The sequence below is a fragment of the Loxodonta africana genome, chromosome 23 (assembly GCF_030014295.1).
Source record: "Loxodonta africana isolate mLoxAfr1 chromosome 23, mLoxAfr1.hap2, whole genome shotgun sequence".
NCBI lineage: Eukaryota > Metazoa > Chordata > Mammalia > Proboscidea > Elephantidae > Loxodonta > Loxodonta africana.
In genome coordinates this window covers 69366213-69392359 of record NC_087364.1, presented here as the reverse complement: position 1 = coordinate 69392359, position 26147 = coordinate 69366213, and the positions used below count along the sequence as shown (strand labels likewise).

Here is a 26147-nt window from a genome sequence, read left to right as displayed (position 1 = left end):
TCTCCAGAACTGTGAGAAGGTAAATTTATGTTGTTTTAAGCTACCAAGTTTTGGTGATTTTTTATAGTAGCCACAGAAAACTAATAGAATTATCATGCAACATTTTTTCTTCTTTTTTTTTTTTCTCCTCTTCCCACTCACTACTACAATTTCTGTGCCTGCCTGTAAACTTCTTGAACTTGCCAGTAACCATTCTTATTTCTCAACTTTAATGAATGTTGGCCATTGTTAGGACTAATACAATTATAATCAGTTATAAGAAAGGGAGAACACAGAAAAAAATACAATTATAATCAATTATAAGAAAGGGAGAACACAGACAGGATTACATATATTTTACATATACAGAGCCAATCAGTTAGAAAACTGAAGAACTAGTTCAAGGACACATAGTATACAAAGTATCACAAATTACAATCCATAAAGTGATGGTCGTATGTATATATTCCATGTTTACAAATTCTTATCCAGCCAACTAATATACATATCTCTTATCCTAAGGCCTAGATGTAAATAAAATGGTGAGGTCATATATGATAAAGCTGCATGGAATCCATCCTCTACGTGGTCGTGAGCAACTGGAACTCCAGCATTTCGAAGTCGTGTGACATACATAAAACCATCATCTCTGAAGATATCATATTCACAGGTAAGAATGTAGGTGGATGGCAAATTCCGTAACTGTGAATCATTGGCCAATAAGGGTAATGCTCTATTATCCATAAGTCCTGGTAGTGAATAATTAGGTCTGCCAAGGATTGGTTCAGTATAAACATAGTCCTTTCTGTATTTCTCGGGAAGTAGCGTGCTCCAGTTAACAAACTTGAACAGATGCCTTGACTCCAGAGGCATATGTTGGTTTCTTCGTATCGCCGGGGGAAGTGCTTCATCCTTAGTGAAATATAGACTTACGAGTTTGATGGCTATATCCCGTGTCAAGAGTAAGCCATTCTCGTTTTCAAGGTGAGATGGCAAACAAGAATCAATTACCTGTAAGGCAGGGTAAAGTAAAGCTTGTATCTTGATTTTATGTTTTGTGTCAGGATCATTCTGCATCTGAAAAATATCATGGTATCTTGTAAGGCAAGGACCACCAAAATACAGGAGGAGGAAATTAAATTTGAATCATGTAAGAAATCACCCCCATTAAAATCCATTGCCTTTGAGTCGATGCCTACTCATAGTGACTCTGTGTTAGCTAAAGTAAACATTTCAGTATCTGGATCTAACATTCCTTCTGGGATGCCATATGAAATAACTGGCTTTTTCCACATATGTATCACTATTTTCCACCTCTCTGCCTGCATTATGTTATTTGTTGCCTCATGTTCAATGCTTTTACCTGTCTTTTTGCATCTTTAAGGATCAAGGCAAAGTCAATGTCCTTCAAGATAATGGAAGACAAGCTGCTGGCTGGATCCTCCAAGGCTGGCAATTTTGCCCTAGTCTCAACAGCTATGTTATCAGTCTGGTGTGGACCTTTTACTACACATTGAACATATACTTTTAAACATATATGTGTGATTTTGCATTTAAATATTGATCAAAGCAAACTCCTCTTTCTCTAAATAACTCTGGACTACCAAGGTTCTTTACCTCCTCAGGCCAATTATTACTTTTCTTATAAAATCTTATAAAAATGTCTATGATGACTCTTTCTACTTGATTTTGAATTCCATCAACACTGACATGATATTAAATTATCATTATTTCCCTCAATAGGCCTAACATAGTGAAATGCTCAGTAGTACAAAAAAATGATAGAAGGATAGATGAATGAATGAATGAATGTTGCTGTTCAGTTTATAATTATTTTAATAGGACATTATCCTTGGGATCAGAAATCATGGATGCAAGAAGCAGTAAAATGTATATAACAAGTACGTCCCAACCATACAACTGGATTATGAACTATCTATAGCTTTTTTTTTTTTTTTTGTAGCTTAGTGTTCTCTCCTAGAACTACATAGATTCAAAGACAAGCTACTCAGAGTGCAAAGGTGCAAATAAGTATTAATAGTGAATCACAAGCCCTGAAAGTATCATCTTGGAAAAAGGACAGGGAGATCATATAAATAGATGTTTAGCTCTCATTTTGTGGGTAACTAATATGTACCTAAATGCAAAAAAAAAAAAAAAAAAAAAAGATATTCATCTTAAGATGTTATTATTTCTAAAGTAATAATAAAGTACAAAAGTCAAAAAAGTTGGGAGAACTTATTCAGCTCACGGTAATGAGGTTTAGACACTTCGATAACTGAAGTTGGATTGTCCGTTGTTGTTTTTTTCAAAATGACAGGATCATTGGGGGTAACATCAGTAACTAAAAATCATGGATGAGAGTCCCCACATCCTATCCTAACTCTTAGTATTTTTCAATAATAGCATTATTTCAATGAGACAGCAATGAATATTATGCATCTGAGCTTTCCCTTCATACTTAAACATCATTAATCCTAAACTTACAATATTTACAGTATAATTCTCCCATACAAAGTATTCATTCTGTTCCTTCTTATTAAACCAACCCAATCTGAATCTCTAATTTTTCAAGTTATAGGTCATACTATTTATATTGTGGTCATAAAAAAGTAGTTTAACACTGTAAAACAAAACCAAACCTGTTGCTGTTGAGTTGAGTCCGGCTCATAGCTACCCAACAGGACAGAGTAGAACTGCCCCATCGGGTTTCCAAGGCGCAGCTGGTGGATTAGAACTGCCAACGTTTCAGTTAGCAACAAGCTCTTAACCACTGTGCCGTTTAATTCTCCTAAGTCTATATATTTGAGAACAAAACTTAAGATCATTTCTCAAAAGGCCTTTAATGCCATTCTAAACAGTTTCCAGTGATATGGCCTCATAAGCATTTTAAAAGGACATATTTAATACTAGTATGCTTAAAGTTTAAGGAGACCTAGTAGCGCAGTGGTTATAGTACTCGGTTGCTAACCAGTAGGTTGGTGGTTCCAACCCACTAGCCACTCCGAGGGAGAAAGATGTGGCACTCTGCTTCCATAAAGATTTACAGCCTTGGAAACTGATGGGGCAGTTCTACTCTGTCCTACAGGGTCATTATGAGTTGAAATCTACTCAATGGCAGTGGGTTTAAAGATTGAGGCTGGAGAATTGATTGAGAGTTTATTGCCAAGGTCCAGGCAAGGGATCATCTGAGGCAACAGGGATGACTAGGATAGAAAAGACGTGTGAGATGTTTAGAAATAAAAATATTCAGTAATTTTTAACTGACTAGATGAGCAAGAAGGAGAGACAGAGATGGAGAGAGATCACAGACAACTATCTAAAATACAGCTCAAAACTTTTTTGAAGAGAGAAACTATATTTTATGATTAGGAGAGTCCAAACTAGTCTAATACCCTTAACAACAACAACAACAAAAAACCCATTGTGGTTGAGTCGATTCCGACTCCTAGCGACCCTGTAGGACACAGTAGAATTACCCCATAGGGTTTCCAAGGAGAAGCTGGTAGATTCGAACCGCCAACCTTTTGGTTAGCACCTGAGCTCTTAACCACTGTGCCTCCAGGGCTTCTTTAAGTACATGGACAGGTTTCCTTTACCAAGCACTCACACTTAAACTTTAGCATTTCAGGAACACACTAGCCTCCATTCCTTGAATGTCTTTGTGAGTAATATGATGTCCTGATGATGGTGTATGTGTCAGCAGTTACTGACCCATCACCACGGTATATGTGATGGCCACCTCATCAGGACCCCTTCAGGGTTATGGTTGGTTTTCCCCTGACTGCGTGGCTCTTGATTCTACTTTGTCTTCACATTGTCTTCCACCTTTCTTTTAGCTCCACTCCCAGCAGCCTCTGGGCCAGCCCCATTCTCATACCTACCTCTATTTCTTTGTTCACAGCCAATCCCTGTGGCATGAGTTGGAAGTGGTGGCTGAGGAGAGATTGGCAGCAAAATCAGAGAAGGGATACTCTGTGACTTTATGCCCTGCCCAGAGAGAGCTGTATCAATCCACTGACCCAACTGCTTCGAAACTCATTCAAAGCAGTAGTCTTCCATGGACAACTGTGACTGTCATAAAGCCTGCTTCGGATGGCCTGAAGCATTACTGAATCCTCTCCCACTCCCCAAATACCTTGAGAGATCCACAGGGCACGGTATTTTCTTAGAGAGTGGTTAAGCCAACCTGGTCAAAAAGTCCCTCCATGGAGCCTGTCATCATCCACTGTTCCTCTTAACCCAACTACTGGTTCACAAAGGCTCCTACCATCTAGCCCCTGGTTTGGATATATGTTATTCAAAGCCCTGCAAGTTCCCACCAACTTATCAACTGCCTGATATCCTTAGTAACTTGCTATTTGAGGACTTTCTACATTGCTAGTGATAAGTTTTGTTTACCAAACTTAGCATATCTGCTATTTTCAACCCAGAATACACAGCTTCCTAGCAACTGTGGTTGCTAATTCAACTAATTCCCTTTTGTCACTGATTGTTCCACAGTCAATACCTCCAATTCACAGACAGTGAGTATCTAAATAAATTATGAATCACCAAAAAGGAATTCCATGTGATAGGTCTATTGGCCTCATTATAGGGAGCAGTCTGCAACTGTACTGGCAGCTGGAGAACTCCCACACAAGGCCTTTCAAGAGCCCAAGACGATCAACCTACTCTCCTTCTTATGGATTCATTCTGTTCTTTCCTGCTCCTTATTCTTCCCCGCAAAAAAAGTCCACTTCCCATTTTGTGTCCTAAAACAGGAATAATAAGCTGTATCACTCAAAAGTGTTGGACTCATGGTGCTGCCATGTCCAGGTGCAATACCCAGTTTACTGGGAGGAAGACCTGAAGTCAGCTTTGCCCAGTGGTTAAAACTTCATTACTGGGTGTGAGTCCTGGATTTATAACATTAATTCTACAACCTTGGACAAGTTACTTAACCTGAAGTTATTTAAACTTAAATGTTTGTTGATTTTCAAGCAAGCAAACTCTGAGGGATGTCTGCTCAGTTCCATTTTTGTTTGAGAATGCAGAGGTGGTGTCTGAACTTAATTAGCATCTTTGTAACACCTGTATACCATGCTTCAGACCTCAGAAGCCTTTTGAAAAACATGCCCCCTCGCCACCACCCCCGCAGTGTATTACTCTACAATAAAGCACCTTTGTCATACACTGCCTCTTATAGCCATTTCAATGGCTTCCTCGATCTGGTGTGCTATCTAATTTTCTCCTATTTTCATTTAACGTATTTGTCTTGAATAGTCATTTTTAGATTATCTCCAACTCCACTTTCAAACACAGTCCTAGCTTCCAGAAGCTAGCTCCTAGAAGCTGTTTGGATCAGAATCCATTCCACTTTTCCAGAGAGCTGTGAGCATTGATATCAAACACGATTTCTAACATTCCATGAACATTCGCTATACACCAGACTTTGTGATTAGTGGCTTATATTTAATTTTGTCTTGTATATACCCATTTTCCCATCAACCCTACTTGACTCCTTTTATTCATTGTCCACTATATTCGATAGTTCCCAAGCCCTGCCAATGCCATATATTTTTTTAATTTAACTTATCCACTTTTCTCTGTTGCTACTAACATCACCCTAGTCCACATTATTTGCCGTCCAGGGAAATGCAGCTCTTCCTCTGATGCCCTCCTTTTCACTCGTTCCCACCTTCCAGTCTATTCTCCATTTTGCAACAGTATTATTACTATTTTTTAAATAAATGCAAACGTGATCAAAACTTTTCAATGACTTCTCAGTGCTTTTGGGGTCAAGTAAAAAATCTCAAAAAGCCCTACCTTGAGTTGCCCATGCCAGCCTCTCAAACCTTATCCCTCTCCATCCTTGCTTCCTTTTCTCGTATTTAACATCTACGGACTTCATTCGTATCTTTGGACTAATAGCCTAGGAACTAAACCAACTGTGACTACATAAGCAGGGAGGGGGCAAAAACAATCCACTTACACCTTTCTCAGGCAAACAGTAGAACCTGATTCCAAAGATGAATAGGGAGCTGCTGCTGGTTCCACAGGTGTGCAGTGCCAATGTCTCTCATCTCTAAGTTTGCCCCACACAGTCACATTGAGGATAATCTGTCAAGCTGTGTTCTGTTACACAATGACCAGGATAGAAGAAGTTACTAATCAAGTAAAACAGGTTAAATAGAAAGAGGGAGCTCAAACCCTGCGGTATTTTGAAGGGTGGAGAACAAAGACGGGAGGAGTACAATCATGGTGCCAGAATTTGGAAATACATAACTAAAATTGTCCTAGATTCCAAAACACTTAGAGTATAGTTGGGAACGTGCACACGTGATAAAACATAAGATAACCACTATACTGGAGCTATGTATAAGCCACAAAGGTAATAGAGAATAAGTTTACCTGCCGGAGTTCCCAGAGTCTATGTTACATTCAGGTGGAGAAATCCATTTGGCTATATGGATTTTTAACTCAAGACAGTGATCTTGGAGGAAGACAGAGCTTCAAGAGGTTTCAGCAGATAAATGAGAACAGAAGTCATGAGATCAGACAGAGTAGAATAAGAAATAAGATGACCAAAGTTTAAGCCCTGGAAGTACCAGGTTTAAAGGAGTGTACAGGGAAGTCGTTCATATCACATTGAACATAATGAAGAAAGAGGTAAGATGAGGATCCAAAAAGACTGCTTTTACAGAAGTCACAGGAAGAAAGTATTTTCTAAGATAAAAGTTGGCGAGAGTTTTAAATGATGAAAAGAAGTTATGTAAAATGAGAATGACAACCACCACAACAAAAAAAACTCCTTAGATTTCAAAACTAAGAGGTAATTGACAATTTAGCCCTGGTGAGTTAATAGGAATGCTCTCAGGTGAACACAAAGTGAAGAACTCAGGAGGGAATGCATTGTATGTAAAGAGAGGGAATATAATTTGTTCTTGATTGAAGTTAGAGATGAAAACAAAGACAAGTGAAAAGACAGATGATTTGATAAAGGATTTTTAAAAATCTCATTAGCTTTGCATTTCTTTTTTGCCCTTCTTTTCCAGTGAGAAAGTATAGACATGCTCATACGCTGAAGTCACTCAGCAAATAAAGGCAGAGAGTAGAAGACACCGGAAAGAGAAGGAATAACTGTTAGAGAAAGGCCCCTGAGGAGGTCGGGTCTTGGAGAGACATCATTCAGCAGAGGTAGAGGGATGATCTTAGAAAATCAAACAAACAGGGAGAAGACAGTAAACATATAAACATCTGCAGAGGAATTTCGTTTGGTGGTTGGTTGGTTTGTTTATCTGTCTGTTTTGGGAATAATATAGGACTTATACGTAGTGCCTACCTGGTGGCCATTTGGCCTTTGTCTTTCCAAAGAAAATATATTTGAATTTATACATCATAGACTTAAAAATAAACTTGTGAATCCAAACTAATTTTAAATTGAAAGTCTCTTGTAGAAGAGACTTGGAGACTGGGAGAAGAGAGGAGTTGAGGAGGAAACAGAGAGATAGAGAGAGATTCTTTACCTGTTATTCTTTATTCAGCTAACATAAACGTCACTTATCTTTAAACTTCTATGTTAAACAAAATGACTACTTAAGAAAAACAATGCTTCATTAAAATAATCTTCAATATGATCATGGACCACCTGGAACCCAAAACTCTGTAGCATGGAAGCAAATATATTTCCTTCATCTCTTATTAGTTCATGTTAAAAGGTAAAGCTGTGGCAAATTAATGTAATTATGTACTACTGTACCCTATAGCTCGAAAACCCTGGTGGCATAATGGTTAAGTGCTACAGCTGCTAACCAAAAGGTTGGCAGTTCAAATCCACCAGATGTTCCTTGGAAACTCTATGGGGCAGTTCTACTCTGTCCCATAGGTTTCCCATGAGTCAGAATGAACCTGACGGCAACAGGTTTTTGGTACCCAATAGTAAGGAAGAAAACAATTATCCTACACCGAAAAAGACTAAATTACAATGGCTGGATTTCTGATGTCAGCCTGGAGCATTTTCTAATTATCTACTTGAGCGAAACCAGCTTCCTTACCTGCCAAACTGATCTGTTTCTCACTCCGTGTAAGGTGACTTTTTGTCACACTCTATCTGGTTAACAGCCATCCAGTGTTAAAGGATAATAATTTTAAAGCCCTATAAGTTCTATGCTTAACTTGTACTATCGATGTTTCAATTTTCCAGACCTAAGGAAGTTAATTGTCTCTTAATTAACCCAGCAATCTTACTGAGCTTTTTTTTACTGTTAGATGAGGAAGTACACCCCAAGACTAATTGCTTTCTGTAGACATGTACTCCACTAGGCAGGCACAGGGAGAGAGTTCTGTCACTAATTGCCCTGTAATAGAACAGTCAAGGAATCTCTCTGTCTTAGGACAGGATTACTCTGTCTATGATCTCTCAAACAGATGACAAAGCCCATCCTGACACCACACAGGGCAGTGCCTCAGCATTAAGAGGTCTGCCATTCATTTTTAAGTTCCCTGGGTGGTGCAATGGGGTAAGCACTCAACTACTAACCTCAAGGTTGGTGGTACAAACCCAACAAGTGGCACTGCAGAAGAAAAGCCTGGCAATCTACTTCCACGAAGATTAAAAAAAATCCAAACTAATTATCCTGGAGTCTATTCTGACTAGAGCAGCTGGCGGATTTGAACTGCCAACATTTTGGTTAGTGGCCTGGTCTTAACCACCGCACCCACCAGGGCTCCCCATAAAGATTACAGTCAAAAAACTCTATGGAGTAGTTCCACTCTGTCACGTGGGGTTGTCATGAGTCAAAACCTACTCAATGGCAATGGGTTTGGTTTTTGGTTTGCCATTCATCTTGATTCAGTTAGTATATACATTTCCAGAACTCTGGTGGTGCAAGACTCAAAATAACAGAGGACAGATACTCCTGCTTTCATTGAATTTCAGGTGGTCTGAATAACACCGAGATGCTGGAATTCCAGACAGAGGTAAAGAAACCAAGATATCAGAGACTTGCATACATGCTAATGAAAATCATTCCATGTCGAAGGACGTATGTCTATCATTTTTTTTTTTTTTTTTACTAAAGCATCATCATCAATTATAGTTTCTGATAAATACTTGCTATTGTTTTGTTGGAGCCTTAGTTGTGCAGTGGTAAGTGATATGCCTCCTAACCAAAAGGTCAGCAGTTCAGATTCACCAGCTACTTCTTGGAAACCCTACGGAGCAGTTCTACTCTGTCCTCTAACGTTGCCATGGGTTGGAATCGACTTGACGACAATGGGTTTGGTTTTGAGTTTTATTGTTTTATTAATAGAATGGTCTGTTTTTCTGTTTTTAAAGACGTGTCAAACATGGAAATATGGCATAAAGGCACCATAGAAATATTATCGTAAATCAGATCACAAGACCTTACTACCACCTTATGACAAACTCTCCATGTTAATAGTCAAAGCGGTATATTTTAAAGGGCCAAAACTATCAACCTAAATAAGCACAGTGATATTGCATATCATACCTTCCTTTTTAAGTTACCTATATTGAAATGTTGTGTGCCTTCGAGTCAATTCTGACTCACAGTGCCCCTGTGTGGCAGGGTAGAACTGCCCCATTGAGTTTCCTAGGCTGTATTCTTTACAGGAGCAGACCACCAGGTCTTTTCTGCTATAGAGCCACGGGGTGGGTTTGAATCACCAACCTTTCGGTTAGCAGCCAAGACCTTAAACATTGTGCCACCTGGGCTTCTTATACCGAAAAACTTATAAATATGTATTTTTTAATCTGGAAGAGTGGAACTTAATAATTACTTCAAAATATCAATTCACATTCTCTTCTGAGATTAAGAAGACATTTCTGACCCTAGATAAATAAAAGCAAAGTATAGACCACTTTAAAATAAAATATAGCCATGAAATTGGATTTAAATGCTATGATTAAATTTCAAAAATGTGTTCTTCTTAATTCAGGATTACAGGTTTACGTCCAGAATAGCTCCCTTGACTATAGTGACCATCCAGATAGTTATAACTGACAGTACATCACGTGGATACAGAATGTGACATTACCAGAAAACCCGGAAATCGTAGCTGGAAGAGGACTATTCCCTCACAATAACGGAAATATAATGGAAAAAGAGCATTACAGAAGAATCCATTTGTTTTCCTAATCTAAAAGAATATTTTTTATATTGTGAATTATATATGAAATAATCTGTCATTATTTTCTAATACATACAAGAAAAACGAATCTAAAATTTCCTGTTGATCTTCCTCAGAGTACAAAACAGTGTACTCTCAGTGCTGTGTTCTTATTGATACTGAATTTTCTAAACTATAAATCTATAAGCCACTATCAATCCCAAGTCATGAGACTTTGGGGGGAAAAAAATGCTTCACAAGAATTAGAAAGCGAAAGTTGATTCCAACAACGCAGGTCAAAAATAATCTGATGCAAGGAACAAAACGTTTTGGTGAAAATATAACTCACATAGAAAGTTTTAACAGTCCAGGAAGAACAAGTAACTTAAAATATAATTATAAAAATAAATAAGAAATGGTAATCAATTTTTTAAACGTCATTTAAGCACATGGAGTTTTAAAGAATGTGGTATTTTCTACTATGACAATCCCTTCGAGCAGACAGATCAGAAAGTCAAAATAGCTTCTGTGTTCTCACATAATACACTCAAGGAGCACGATAACGTCAGTTTTTAATTCACCTTCAAGGGAACAATTTGTGCTGCCCTATATTATAGCTTTTACTGAGACTTGCATCTTTTTGGGGTGCCTTGGGCGCCTGTGTTAATATTTAGGTTTTTCCTCCTTGAAAGCTATAATCAGGCCTACACACTGACATAAATTATGGCTACATAATTATCCAATTATGGCTACACCCAATTCTCCTTTCGATCAAGCCTTCTTCACTTGCCAAGGCAAGCATTTTAATGTGCAAGCAGATATAACAGGCATGGCAAAGTATTTCTTGATGATTATTGGGTGATTGTTGGAAAGTTCTTAGAAACTTTACATCTACAAAACCAGTTTTAGGTAAAATTCAAGATCGGACTGCTGTAAAGCTTGGCAGTTAGTAAAATAATCTCAAAGTGGGCATATTCTCCAATTTTTACTCTCCATCTTATGACAGTAAGATCCTTCAGATAAGTGACATGTCATTTCCAATACACAGCAAATTAGTTCAGGATGGAAGAGACCTCAGGAGTCAGCCGTTCTAGGAATTTTCAAACTTTCCTTTTGTCAAAGAAATCACCTTTTATCTTTTTCCTCTAAGGAAAGTTTACACAGAACGCTGAACATGATGAAATTAAAGTGGAGCATCTTGGGTTGAAGGAAAGGTCCAAGTGCAAAAGCCATTTTGATTCCACAATAGAATTCTGTAACTGTGGTATTACAGATTAATATACGCGTATATGCATGTGTGTACATGTGCATATATACATATACATTTATACATATATGGAGCCCTGGTGGCAAAGTGGTCAGTCACTTGGCTGCTAATCAAAGGGTTAGCTGTTCAAACCCACCAGCCGCTCTGCAGGAGAAAGATGTGGCAGTCTGCTTCAGTAAAAGTTTATAGGCTTGGAAATCCTATGGGCCAGCTCTACTCTGTCCTACAGAGTCACTGTGAATTGGAATCGACACAACAGCAATGAGTTGTTTTTTTTTTAATATACGTATATTTGTATGTATATGTGTAAACACAAATATATGCATAAATGTATGTTATATGTATATGTACATAAACTTCTCCTAAGTTCTCCAGCCCTGAGTCTTTTGATGCTTGAAAGAGATTTTTATCCATAAATGGAACAGGAGTTTGCATAACCGTTTTGCCTCAAGTGTTTCTACTGAAGTCTTACTTTTAAAAGGACAGAGTAGTATTTCTCAAGAATGAGTCTGAGGAAGACTAGTCTTGATAAGCTTCTCAGTAAAAAAAAAGTGGAGAAAATTGACAAAATATTCTCTTAGAAATCCACAACTTAAATAAAAATCTCAAAGTATATAAATTTAATTCACTTGTGTAATCCTTTTTTGATCACAGCCTGGTCCCAGCCCCCACTTTGGTATATATGGCCTTAAGAGCTAGGTTCTAGAAACACACATAAAGACCCCTTTAATATAGGCCGTTTTTATGGAAATGATGTACTAATTTTTCGTAGTATAAACTCCCATCATATATAGGGTTTTCCCAAGTACTGAGAAGAAGGAAGGAAGGAAAGAAAGAAGATAGATAGATGGTAGATGATAGATAGGTAGATAGATAAATAGATGATAGATAGATAGACAGACAGATATAACTGAGGAGTACAGCATATATAGGGCTGGGGTGGAGTGGGGTATTATTCTGAAGAAGAATACCCATCAAATTGACCCCATTGCTGGAGCGTTTAAGTAGAAATGGTTATTTTAACTAGTAATGGTTAGTAATTGATAGAACAACTAGACAAAAATCAGTAAGGACATAGAAGATCTGAACAGCAATATTATCCAAATTGCCCTAATTGACAGTTACAATTTTTTTTAAGCAAATACTCTGAATACACATTTTATTCAAGTACACTTGGAAAATTAGCTGACTGTAAATAAGTCTCAAGGACTGTAAGTCTTGCAGCGCATATTCTTTAATCACAAAAAACTTAAATAGAAAATTATTAAAAATAAGAACTTTTGAAAATCCCCCAATTAAAAAAAACGTTTTAAATAAGCTATGGTTCACTAAAGAAGCCTTGGTGGCACAGTGGTTAAGCGCTCAGTTGCAAACAGAAAGGTTGGCGTTTGAACCCACCAACTGCTCCATGGGAGAAAGATTTGGAGATTTGCTTCCATAAAGATTACTGCCTGGGAAATCCTATGGGACAGTTCTACTCTGTCACTATGAGTCAGAATTGACTCAACAGCATTTTTTTTTTTTAATGCATCACTAAGTAAATTAGAAAATATTCCAAATGGAATGATAATGAAACACAAGCTACTAAAATCAATGTGGAGTCCCTGGATGGTGCAAATAGCTATGCACTAGGCTACTAGCCAAAAGGCTGATGGTTCAAACTCACACAGAGGCCCCTGGAAAGACAGGCTTGGCAATCTGCTTTCAAAAGGGCATAGCCTTAAAAACCCTATAGAGCAGTTCTACTCTGCATATATGAGATCACCGTGAGTTGGAATCAACTCAATGGCAACAACAACCAAAAAAAAACAAAATCAGACTAATTCAGTCAAAGCAGTATTTTAAGGGTAATTCATAGCTTCAAATAAATATATTCAAAAAGAACATTTAAAATATATCTGAATTTTCACCTTAAAAAGTTAAATATAAAAGAGCAAATTAAACCTAAGGGAAGTAGAAGGAAAGAATAAAAATAAGAGCAGAAAGCTATCAAATAGAAAACAGACAAATATTAGGAAAAAATTAACATTGCCAAAAGTTGATATTTTGAAAAAAATAACTAAGCTGATCAATTCCTGGCTAAATTAATCAAGAAAAAACCACAAAGTACCAATACCCAGATAAAAGAGGGAATATTACTACTGATCCTATACATTTTAAAAGGCTAATAAAGGAATGTTCTGAAAAACTGTAATCCAATGTTTCTCAGCTTTGTATTGTTATTACTCCCTGCCCCCTCAGTCACCATAAGTAGGAATTGACTCAGTGGCAACTAGCAAAAACAAAAGTACCTCCTTAGACTTTTTTTCTTCACTGGACCGTGAAATGTTAATATCACAGATATACTGTACACATACATGTGCTTTATACATACAATGAATAAGACTTTTTGCCTCCACCAGGAACCAATTTTTGCCCCATTAGTGGTGATATCATCTCATTGAGAATGCATGCCCTACGCCAATGAATATGTTAGGTGAAGTGGATGGATTAAAAAAAAATTAAGAATATCGATTCAAGAAGAAATAGAAAACCTGTATATCCTTATATCTAGTTTTTAATTGAATTTGTATTTTTAAAAGCATTGCTACAAAATGCAATGCCAGTCCTAGATTTTTTTCACTGGTAAATTCTTTCAGACACTTAAGGAAGGGGAAGAACCAACCTCGGAGCCTTGGTGGCACAGTGGTTAAGAGATACAGTAAGCTATGGCTGCTAACCAAAAGGTCTGGAGTTCAAATCCACCAGCTGCTCCTTGGAAGCCCTGTGGGGCAGCTCTACTCTGACCTATCGGGTGGCTATGAGTTGGAATTGACTCGACGGCAAGGGGTGTATGAATCAATCTTATTGAAATTCTTTCAGAACATAGAAGAGGAAATAATGCTTCCCAAATAATTTTATGAGGTTTGTATAACCTTTATATCAAAGCCTGACAGAGTATTTTAAATATTAGAAGTCAATCCCTAAAAAACACAAAATCTTCAATAAAATGTATTAAATGAAACTCAACAATAAATACAAACTTTAATGAATTATGACCAAGTGAGGCTCATTCTTGAAATGCAATGGTAATATAGCATTTGAAAATTAATATGACTTGTCATGTTAAAATAATAAAGGCAAAAATTTACATGATTATTTCAATAGATGGATTAAAAGCATTTGGCAAAATTCAATACCCATTTATACATAAACTATCAGCAAACTAGAAAGGACTTCCTCAATATGATATAAGGCTTCTATGAAAAATCTTCAGTTAACATCATATTTGCTGGTGAAATATTTAATACTTTCCTCCTAAGATTCAGAATAAGACGATTATATTCAATATTGTAGTGGAAGTGTTAACCAGTGTGCTAATTAAGAAAGAGGGGAAGAAAGGCACAAAGATCAGAAAGGAAGAATTAAAACTGTCTCTAGTCACAGGGGATATGATTGTTTATGTAGAAAATCCTTGGAAACTAAAAAAAGAAGCAAAGCACTGGAATCTGTGAGTAAATTTATCAAAGAGATGATGGTAAAAGACCAAAATAAAAATCAATTATATATTTATGTACTGTTAACAAGCACTTGGAAAACATTATTCTAAATCAAATCGTTCCAAAATAATGCAGAAGTAAAACTGAGAAAAGATTGGCACAACTTCTACACTGAGAACAGTAAAATACTGCTGAGGAAATTGGAGAGGATCTATATAAAACATGAGCTATACCATGTGCCTGGATTGGAAATCTCCACATGTCAGTCTTCCTCAAACCAATCCATAGATTCATCGCAATGCCACTCAAAATCCAATTAAGATTTCATTTTAGAAATTAATGATATCCTAATATTTTTGATGAAAATGGGAAAGATACAGAATACTGGTAAGTTTTGAAAAAGAAAGTTGAAGTCAGTGCCATATTGGCATAAAGACAGACATATCAAGAGAGCAGAAGGAAGAATTCAGAAATAGATCTCCATATCATGGTCAACTGATTTTTGACTTCAGCACCACTGTAATTTAGTGGGAAAAGGAGAGTCCTTTCAACAAATGGTGTTGGAAGAACTGAATATTTGTATTGGAAAAAATAAACCTCAATTTCTTGTTCCCACATAAAGACAAATATAATATACCTCTTGAATTACCGCTGCCGTTAAAGTGCCCCCAGAACTGTCTCCTGAAACACAGATTCGGCTGGGATCCACGCCATATTTTTTAAGAATTTTATCCTGAAGAAAAAACTTGACTGCAGTGATGCCATCTTCAAGCTGAACAGGAAAGTGGTATTGAGGAGCTAATCTATAGCTTTGAAAAAAGAACAAGAAAGCATTTATGATTGTATCTGTCCAGGTAGATTTCAAATACTGAACAGACACAATTGAATTGTTGCATCTTTCAAAAATCAAACCTGAGTTTCTACTAACCCTTTATTAAAATGAAAAAAAAAAAAAGCTTTGATAAAAAGATTTTTGACTCTTGTATCTAAGGTCTCTGACATCACTGTGTGAGGGGTAAGGGGAGTGTTAGGGATTCCCTGAAATTGCACGCACAGGTTTTAGCCCATGTACATGTTGGATTGGAGATGCTCTATAGCTGACATTGTATTCTTAATGTGAATCAAACGCTTTGAAACCCATTGTTGGAAAAGCACCACAGATTTGAAATAGCAGCAGATCTGAAAGCATACCCCAGGCAAGTGTCTTATTTTTATTTTTTAAGGTACATAGGTCAAAATTCTGCAAGCTAGCAGGACACAGTCTTCATCACGGGTAATGCTTGAGATGTTAATTCCAAATAAAACTTCTGATATATAAACAACATTTAAATATGGCAGGGAGTTTGCTAGGAGCCCTCATGGTGCAAACAACAGTTAAGCTCTCTGTTAAGAAAGGTTGGTGGCTTGAACCCACCCGGATGCTCAGCCGGAGGTCTGTTTCTGTAGAGATCACAGCCAAGAAAACCTATGGGGTGGCTCTACTCTGTCAGATAGGGTCTCTATGAGGCTGAATTGACTTGATGGCATCCAACAAGAACAGCAATGATTAGGAATCTTGTTTATTTCTGGAAAATTGATTTATCAGGCAAATTATCACCATTTTTTAAATGGGCACAAATGCATTTTTTTTTTTTTCATATACATGGACCACTAAAGAATTGACAGTTCAAATCCACCAGCCACTCCTTGGAAACCCTATGGGACAGTTCTACTCTGTCCTAAGGGGTTGCTATGAGTCGGAATCAACTTAATGGCAACGGGTTTTAATATTTAACATTAAGTATTGACCAGATGGTCCTTAAAATGTTATCGTAAACTATGTTCAGAAAATCCTATACAAAGTATAATTCAAACATAGGCATGTACCAAAAAGGTATTTTGATATGTGTTATTATAAATAGAGTGGATTTAGGTATTTTGGCGCAAAACCAAATCAATTGCTGTCAAGTCCATTCCAACTCAAGACAACCCCATTTGTGTCAGAGTAGAACTGTGCTCCATAGCATTTTCAATAGTTAATTTTTCAGAAGTAGATCACCAGGCCATTCATCTAAGACGCCTCTGGGTGGACTTGAACCTCCAACCTTTCAGTTAGAAGGTAAGCGTGTTTGTACCACCCAAGAAAACATCACATTTGCTCGGCCTCTAACCAAAAGGTCAGTTCAAATCCACCAGTATTTTCTCTCCGTCCTATAGGATCACTATGAGTCGGAATCAACTCATTGGCAACGGGTTTGGTTTGGGTCTTTAGTCCTGCTATGTTACTTGAGACAAAACTAGGACCTTATAGCATCTGGGTTGTATGTGCCCAGCAATATCACAATGGTGTTTCCAAAATTGCTAGCCCTGGGTTCCCACAGTGGTGGGAGAATAATGAGGTACTGGTCCTCTTTAAGGAGTGGTGGATGCTGACAAATAAAAGATACTAATATTTAAAAATTCTATTTGAGGCATAGCTGACTTAATGTGGAAACAGAACCTCTATGTGGTGAAGGCAAAAGCCATAGTAACCAAAGAAAATAGTTCTCTTACTCCACCGCCACAACGACAGCATCAAGTCTGTTTGCCGTCCATCTGTTCAGGAAGTCATAAGCCGTCTGCTCTGAAATGGAAAAAAAATCAATTTAAAGGTGCTCCTTGTAAGTAAAAAGCAACAGAAATGACACTTACGGCTATAAACTTGCAAAGAAATGTTGTTTGTGAGTATTACATAACCCACAAAAACCAAACCTGTTGCTGTCCAGTCTATTCCGACTTATAGCAACCCTAAAGGATAGAGTAGAACTGCCCCACAGGGTTTCCAAGGAAACACTGCACTGTAGGGAAGCAGACTGCGACATCTTTTTCCCCTGGAGTGGCTGGTGGGTTCGAATCGCAGACCTTGTCAGTGAAGGGGGACATCAAACTAATAATCAGGAATCCTAAGTGTTTTTAAAACAAAGTAACATTTTCCCGTCTGTGGGGATTTCTCTGATGCTTACTAAAATGCCAGGTAATAAATACATGAACACTTGGATATTTCATAGACCTTACAAAGTCCTAAGGAGCCCTAGTGGCAGAATGGTTAAGCACTCAGCTGCTAACCAGAAGGTCAGCGGTTGGAACCCACCAGCAACTCTGGGAGTAAGATGTGGCAGTCTGCTTCTGTCTGTAAGATCACAGCCTTAGATCCTGTGGGGCAACTCACTCTGTCCTGTAGGGCTAGTGAGCCGCAATGGACTCAATGGCAATGGGTTAGGGTTTTTTGTTTTCTTTTGTTTTGTTTTATAAAGTCTTGACAATCTGCTTCTGTGAAGACGCCAAACCAAAAAACTAAGTCCGTTGCCGTTGAGTTCATTCAGACTCATAGCCACCCTATAGGACAACACCGAATAAAAACAACATAAAAACTTTAGTGGAATCAATGCATATGTTTGGAGATAAGTGAGGCCAACTTGTTATTTATCTTACACAGGAAACAAGATACTCTGATCATTCTTACACCTTATATAAATTAAACTATGGATGCAATCTACTGAGTACACAAAGGAGGTGAAAAACAGGAGAAAAGCACTGGAGGAACATTTTGGATAAAAGCTCTTTTGAGGATCAATACCAAAAGTCCCTTTAGTTATTCAGTGTTCTGTTTTATTTTTCAAAAGACATTTAATGAGCAGTCTCTGTAGGGAAAGTACTTTGCTAGATACCAAACCAAAACCAAAAACCAAACCTGTTGCCATTGAGTTGATTCTGACTCATGGGGACCCTACAGGACAGAAGAGAACTACCCTTATAGTGTTTCCAAGGAGCGGTTGGTGGATTCGAACTGCTGACCTTTTGGTTGGCAACTGAGCTCTTGACCACTGCACCACCAAGACTAAATACCAGGGATTCAAAAATAAGAGATGAGTCCCTTACTGCGGAGTTACCAAAACAAACACGGAACATAATTTTTAAAACAAAATAATGATTGTTAGCAGAAAGTATATGCAAGCTGCAATGGACATATCCAAAAATTGCTAAATTTTTTTTAGAGTCACAAAAGACTATGTGAAAAGTTAATATTTTAGCTGACCGTCAAAAGAGCGGATTGACATTTTCTTAAGGTAAGATAGTAGGGCCATTCTAGAAAAACAAAGTCATAGGAGGAAGGAGAATGCATGGAGTGTTCAGGGAACCAAAAGCTGTTCCCAAACCCGCTGATTCCAACTCATAGCGACCCTATAGGACAGGGTAGAACTCCCTCACAGAGTTTCCAAGGAGTACCTGGTGGATTCAAACTGCCAACCTTTTGGTTAGCAGCCGTAGCTCTTAACCACTGCGCCACCAGGGTTTCCAAAAGCTGTTCAGTATGGTTGAAACAAAAATATGGAAGGGAACACTGGCAGAAGAAAATGAAGCTAAAGAGTGTAGGGGTGGGAAAGTTGAATGCCGTGCTGCTAAGGACTTTAGATTTATTTTCAGGAAGTTACTGGAGTCCCTGAAGAATCTAGAGCAAAGGAACCATGTGATCAGATTTACATAATAGAGAGGTCCTGAGGACCAAGTGTGGAGGATGAAATGAAGTTTAACAAGCAGAGGGTAAGAGGCCTTAGAGAAGAATATCAGTAAGAGAACTCGAAGTGCTAAATTGTGTTCATGAGGTCAAGGTGCTCTGGAAACAGAATAAATGGGATATGATGATTAAATGTGGGAAGTTTGTAAAGAATTGAGTGGGATAGCCGTTCACCATTTACTGAGCATATTTAAGAGAATGAGATGTGGGTTTGGATGGATGATTCTTTTTTGTTTATTTCTTTGTTTTCTGAGGGTGTTTGTACGAGTCTTGCTTGGCCATATTGAACTTGAATTGTCTGTTTTCCTCCACCTGTACCTGTCCAATTGGCAGTTGTAGGTATGGATCTATATCTCAGGAATTATGTCAGAGAAGGAGAAACAGAACTGGAGCTCAGTAGCATGTGAAAAACTGGAGAAGATAAGGGATTGGAAAACAGAGCATGTGGAGTCAAAACCAGGGGAGGGAGAGAAACCTGGGGTACAAGAACATTTAAGAAACATAAGTCTGGAGACTATTATTTTGCCTGGTTTCAACATTTAAGGAGGTAAATCTGGAGAATCTATTATCTTGCCTTTCATTTTTATTTTTTTGAGTAAGAGATAGGGGCTAGATTGGGGTGGAGCACAGATAACAACAAATGGCAGAAGGAAGTCCAGGAGAAATTTGTCATAGAAAACAAAAGGAGAAGCAGCAAGCGTCAAGGAAGAAGAGAGTGGCCTTATCAAATGCGGCAGATGACAGGGCCTGAAGAATTCATTAAAGGAAGGAAAACAAGGGAGGAGGGAGGACTGGAGCCTACAGTTTGTAGAAATGGATCTGAAAGGAAAAGAAATGACAAAGAACTAACTAAACAGAAGGGTTCTACCCTTCTTGTTAAACAAGGCTTCTAACTAATTCTGACGCACTAAAATTTGGGAACCACTGGCTTAAGAGTTATATGGTGCCTTATGGCAGTAGAAAACAACTGTCCTCCCCCCCCCCGCCCACCCGCTTACTTGTCAGACTGCACGCTCTAAAGTGTATTGTTTCAGGTTTTTTCAAAACCTTAGATGAGAAAGAACAATCTTTATATGGATTTCCTGAAGGGTTTGCAGAGCACCTACTTTCCAGTTCTTATAAAGTTCACCTCTGAATCCCAGACCTCCGCAGAGAATCCTTATGTTTATTGCATCATGTTCCCTACTCTTTGAACTGCTTTTGCTAATTATATGTCTTGGTGTCATGCTATCAGCCTATACTTATAAGGCTGATTTACACAAATGAACAGCTTAGTGCGAGGATGGGTTTTAAGATGTCCATTGTATAATAAAAAGCCTTTATCTAAGGTCTAAGAGCTGCATTTCTCATCTCAGTATCAGAAATCATCCGGTTTTGTATTTTGCTTCTTTACCTTGCTTTGCTCTTACTCTACAGAAAAAGGGAATAAAACACGTGAGAGAGGGCTGTTTCCCACTTTTCTTCTCCTTTGCCTCCTTACTTTTGTTTTATTGCTGTCTACCCTTCTTACCGTGTGAACCATGACTCACAGACAAATCGCAAGGCTTCCAAAAACAACTCTTCTGATGGTTATCAGGATTGCACAAAGCAAACTGAGCAAGGAGCACAAAAGCAGCACAGACCTTCAACCACAAGGTCTGGCGGACGTTGAACACTGCTACCTGAACTGCGACTGTAAAGCCACCTCCACAATTGCCTCATCCTATAAAAATACCATAATCCTCCTTCAGCGGGGAGCCATGTGGTCTTTAGCACCAGCTGAATAAAGTCTTCAACCATTATTTGAGTCACTTAAATCATTTTCTTTTGATAAATCAATGTGAAATTTGTAACTGATTATGTTCTTCTCTGATGTTATTTGGCATAAAGACAGAGAGGAGAAAACCAGAAAGCCAAAGCTGCGTGCTACCCTTTACAGCATTTTGTATATCCACCCGACTCTTTGTGCCTCACTAACTTCCAAGCTTATTTTCTTTTTGCCTAATCCTCATTACTAATATTTGATTAAGTTTAGCTCGCTGTACTGCATATATCTTAAGAGCCTGGCTGCTAACAAAAAAGGTCGGCAGTTCGAATCCACCAGCCAGTCTGGAAACCCTATGGAGTAGTTCTACTCTGTCCTATAGGGTCTCCATGAGTCAGAAGCGACTCGACAACAATGGGCTACGGGCTTGCATATATCTTAACAGGGCTCACAAACTATTTAGAGTTGAATGAAGCCTAGAGAAAAACAGGGTGTAAAAAGAAAAAGGTTCACTTGTTACATTTTCATCTTTCCTCAGTTCTATTTTTTTGTTTAATTTTATTATTTTGATTAAATAGGACAGTGGCTCCCCACATACTATCTTATGATGGTGTTTTCAAAGTTTCCATAAAGGTGAAAGTCTTTTCTGGTTTTGTATTGAACTTGCTGTCTTAGAATCATCACCACAGGTCAGTAGGGAGCCTAAACTTCGTGAGAACAGTTTGTTATGCCTCATGCTATTTTGTGTTTTACTTTTAGAGTCGATACTATCGGATGCATTCTGAGTTTGACCACCGTTCGTAGTCTTGTTATCAGCGACTACAAACTTGATCTTGTAGCATCCAATGGCATAAGTTTCTGATTTGTCATTTAAAACCTCTGCTTCATGTCACTCTTTCTGCTCCTGAATATATTCTGATCCCAATGAAAAAAGCGTTAGTACTTGACAAACTCATATCTCACTTTAATTTGATAGATTTTGGTTCAATGTGAAAGCTGAGAAGTGTTTACCAAAGAACGAAACAAAACAAAAATTGAATTCTGAAATGATATTATTTGCCAAATAGTTTGTCAAAGAACATATGTCTGTATCTAGGGTTATGTATCATATCTATATGTCCATCTATCTTTCTGTCGATCTATTTTCCCATGTATCTATCCTTATTTAATATCTAATATTTTGATATCTAATTTTTATAGTTATATTGCATATAAATATGTATATAAAATATTGCTTATATCAAAAACAGACAACCAGTTACACTTTTTTTTATAATATGACGAACTTACTGAAACTTCCCAAACAAAAACCGCCACCATGCATATAAATTACAGCTCGCCTCGGGGTTTCTGACTTCTGCTTAGGCAAGTACAAACGTACTGGAATGTCAATAAATGTGGTATCAGTCACTGTGATGTATTCATCTGAAAGTGGTTGAGTATAATCCAGCACGATTATCATGGAAAAAAATTCTTCAAATCTCATAATACCTATATTTTCAAGAAACAAAGCCTGTAGGCAAAACAAAATGAAAAATTAAACGTCTCGGTCTTTAAATAGCATAAAATTGGTAAAAAGAGAAAAGAAAAAAACACAAGCAAAGTCAATTAAAAGAAATAGAATATTTTGTAAAAATTATTTCCAAATAGTACTGTATAGATCTATCGCATACCCTGGTTGCCTTTGAAAATCTCGGGTATTCAGTGTTTAGACGAAGAGTTTATCTCACTCAAAAGGCATCAATTTCCTGGGAGTTTCTTTTATTCCTGTTCTAATTATTTCTTGAATCTAACGTCTTATCTGAAAAATTTCAGGTCTTGTAACTGCTCTTCTGTTTTTGTAGACATGTTGCTATATTTCCCTTTTTAATTTTCTTCCTTCTTCTTTTGAATAAATGACTTTTTTCTTTTTTTTTTTTATCGTGATTTAGGTGAAAGTTTACAGACTCAACCAGTTTCTCATCAAACAGTCAATACAAAAATTGTTTTGTGACATTGGTTGCCAGCCCTACCATGTGTCAACATGCTCCCTTTCTCCCCCCCCTCCCCCCGCCCCGCCAGGTTCCCTATTTCCATTCATCCAGTCAAATTTCCCCTCATAGCAACCCTATAGGACAGAGTAGAATGGCCCCCAAAGGGTTTCCAAGGAGCAGCTGGTGTGCATTTGAACGGCCAAACTTTTGGTTAACAGCTGAGCTCTTAAGCAGGATTTTCAGTGCGAGTAGTGCCTGGAACAGGTATATATTCAATAAATCTTGTCCTATTATGATTTAAGTGTTTTTCACTAATGAGAATTCTTAAGAATGTCATACTAATTCAATGTAATCAAGTAGAATATTTCTTAAAGCAAGTTTTGGTAAATAGGTAAATTTAGCTAATTTGTCGTTTGGTGTATTGGTTTTTAAGAATTAGATTTTTTTTGTTTTGCAAATTGTTTTGTCTCTCACATTTCCTGCTTTGGAGTAGACACTTAAGTATTTTTGAACAATAATGAAAGCTACCACTTTAGAGATTGTCTTATGCTGTTCTCGTGGTATACATGATTTTTAATTTTCGGAGGAGCTCTGAAAAATATTTATTAGTAGTATCCCTATGGGCCAAAAAACGTACAATAACAAGTTAAGGAAATTTTCCAGCATTGGGCTGTTGCCAAAACTATGTGCATTCTTCTACCAAATTCTGCCCCCCAATTTAACATGGCAAAGAATGTATGTTTCAAGACCATTTTGTCAAGAACCTTCGTTTTTATTTTCCTTTTGTTACATTAAAAAAATGTGATTATTCTTTCTGGAACCAGTATGCTTAGCTACAAAATTCAGCCACGACAAGAACAAGCAAACCAAATTGCTTCTCCTTGAACAACCAGAGACTGTTAAATTTACTGGAATAATCCTTAAAGTCATTACGTAGGTGCTTTTCTCATTATTTTTTAAAGGGCAATCCACGTTCAATATCAAATACATCAATTGCATACTTTTCGTATTGCTAGACAAGGGCAAAAATAATTTGTAGTTGAGAATGCAAAAGTAGAATTGTAGAGCTGGATGTTCTGAGATGATTCTAATCCTGATGATGACATCAACGCCAGGCTCTCTGAATTATAAGTGCATGTGAAAGAATCAACGAAGACAGAGCAGCAGGTTTTCTGAGAAGCCTGGCACTTGGTTATCCATATATTCTTTCATTTTACTTTAAATCAAGGAGTCAGAGCATTGGCACATTGGAGAAAGAGATAGGAAGAAGGTGATTAGAGAGACAACCATAGATACTCCAGATGCCCCTAAACTAGAAGTGATACGTAATTAGAGACACATGTAAGGACTTAGCAAACACTGGTAGGAACTGTCTGTGGTTTTACAGAAGCATGAGAGGCACCAAGGGACAGCCTTCCCCTCCTACACGGTTGCTCTTCTCTCTGCTCACCTACTGCTATTGCTGCCTTCTCTTTCCGTCTCCAATTGTCACTATCATGGATGGCAGTGGGTTTGGGTTTTTTTTTTTTTTTTTGGTTATTGTCACTATGATCAAACAACATTTCTGGAAGCAACCTGATTTGGCAGAAAGAGCATGAGTTTTGAAATAAGGCTGTCCTGGGTTCGAATTCTGAAATTGTCACCTTTTAGCTACATGACCTCTTCAGAACCTTTTCCACCTCCTCTCTAGCCTGTAAAAATAATTGCAGGATAGTAAGGAGTGAGTGGAGGTATCTACTACACAAACCCCGTACCGTGCACTCTAAGAGCTCACAAGGTTGGTTCCTCACCACATCTCCCATTTACAAAGGAACTATGTTTGCACGAACTCATAAACCACCTTGCATATCCTTAATCAGATAATCCCTGAAATCTGGCAATTTAGAATTGAAGATGAACAAACAGGAGCCACTGAAAAGAATAAACTCCTTAAACATCAAGGAGGTACAAACCATTTAGACATAAACTCCTTGGAGGCAAGAATTCTGTCTCACTCTGCTTTTCGTAGATGCAGTGTTTTTTTTTTTTTTACTTAATGTCATTTGGTTGATTTATCCTAACGAACAAACAGTAGTTCTTTCAAAATTGTAATTAATACAAAGTGCACAAGTACTCATACTTAGACAACAAGACAATCCCAAGAGCAAAAAAAAAAGTTCATCTTACCAAAAATGTACAAGTTTTAGCACCTGCAACTAAGACCATTACTTTCCAGCTTTCTTCGATGTTGTCCGGAATGGGTGTATAAATATGAGAGGCAAAGAGAATACAAAATAGTCCAAAACAGAGTGCTTTGAATCCCACCATCTCTGTTGCAGCCTCTTCTGAGTGTAGAGATTATATTTTTCAATGAATACTGAATAATAGTAGCAGAGCCAATGTAGACTGAGGACACTCTCAGGTGATGTGGTTAGTTTAGCAACATGAAGCTAATTTCCAATTCAAAAATTTCTGAGTCAGCGGTAAATTGTTTTGAAATATAGATTGTCTGAAAGAGATGTTGTAATTCATCAGATTACTCATGTCTTATTGTCATGGAATTGAAAATGCCTACAGTCTTTCTTCACCCTGTAATATCATAGCCAAACCCATAACAACTAACTATTGCTAAATAAGAACCTAAATGAGGGCATTTTTAATGATAAATCAGTAAGCTGTGAAGTAAAATTCCATGATTATTTGGTTGCACGTTTTATAAGAACTTGGGGGGGAAAAAAAGGTTTAACTAATATTTAGTCAAATGCCAGTAAACCCATTAAAATCAAAACCCCATTGCAGTCAAGATGGTTCCAACTCACAGCAGCCCTAGAGGACAGAGTGGACCCGCCTCACAGGACCCCCAAGGCTGGAAATCTTTTACAGAAGCAGGTTCTCTTTCTTCCATGAAGCTGCTGTTGGGGTTGAACTGCTGACATTTTTTGGTTAGCAGCTAAGCGCTTAACCACTGCACTACCAGCTAATGCCACAACCAATGGCATCCTGCTAATGTCATTACCATTGGTTACTAATTCACTTGTTGTGGTGGACTGAGCTTTGGGCCAAACCTTGTCTGCTGAAA

The 26147-nt window shown here is 37.7% G+C and overlaps 1 protein-coding gene across 1 annotated transcript; it reads right to left on the bottom strand.

The window, feature by feature from the left end:
- Positions 1-201: 201 nt before the first annotated feature.
- On the bottom strand, positions 202-25881 carry LOC100671111 (arylacetamide deacetylase-like 2). The gene is made up of 5 exons (XM_023555391.2): positions 25256-25881; positions 22407-22629; positions 17371-17440; positions 15476-15647; positions 202-1056 (listed from the first exon to the last, which is right to left on the bottom strand). Exons 1-5 carry the CDS (start codon positions 25394-25396, stop codon positions 454-456), a joined length of 1209 nt encoding a protein of 402 aa, XP_023411159.1. The 5' UTR covers positions 25397-25881; the 3' UTR covers positions 202-453.
- Between the last annotated feature and the right edge of the window lie 266 nt (positions 25882-26147).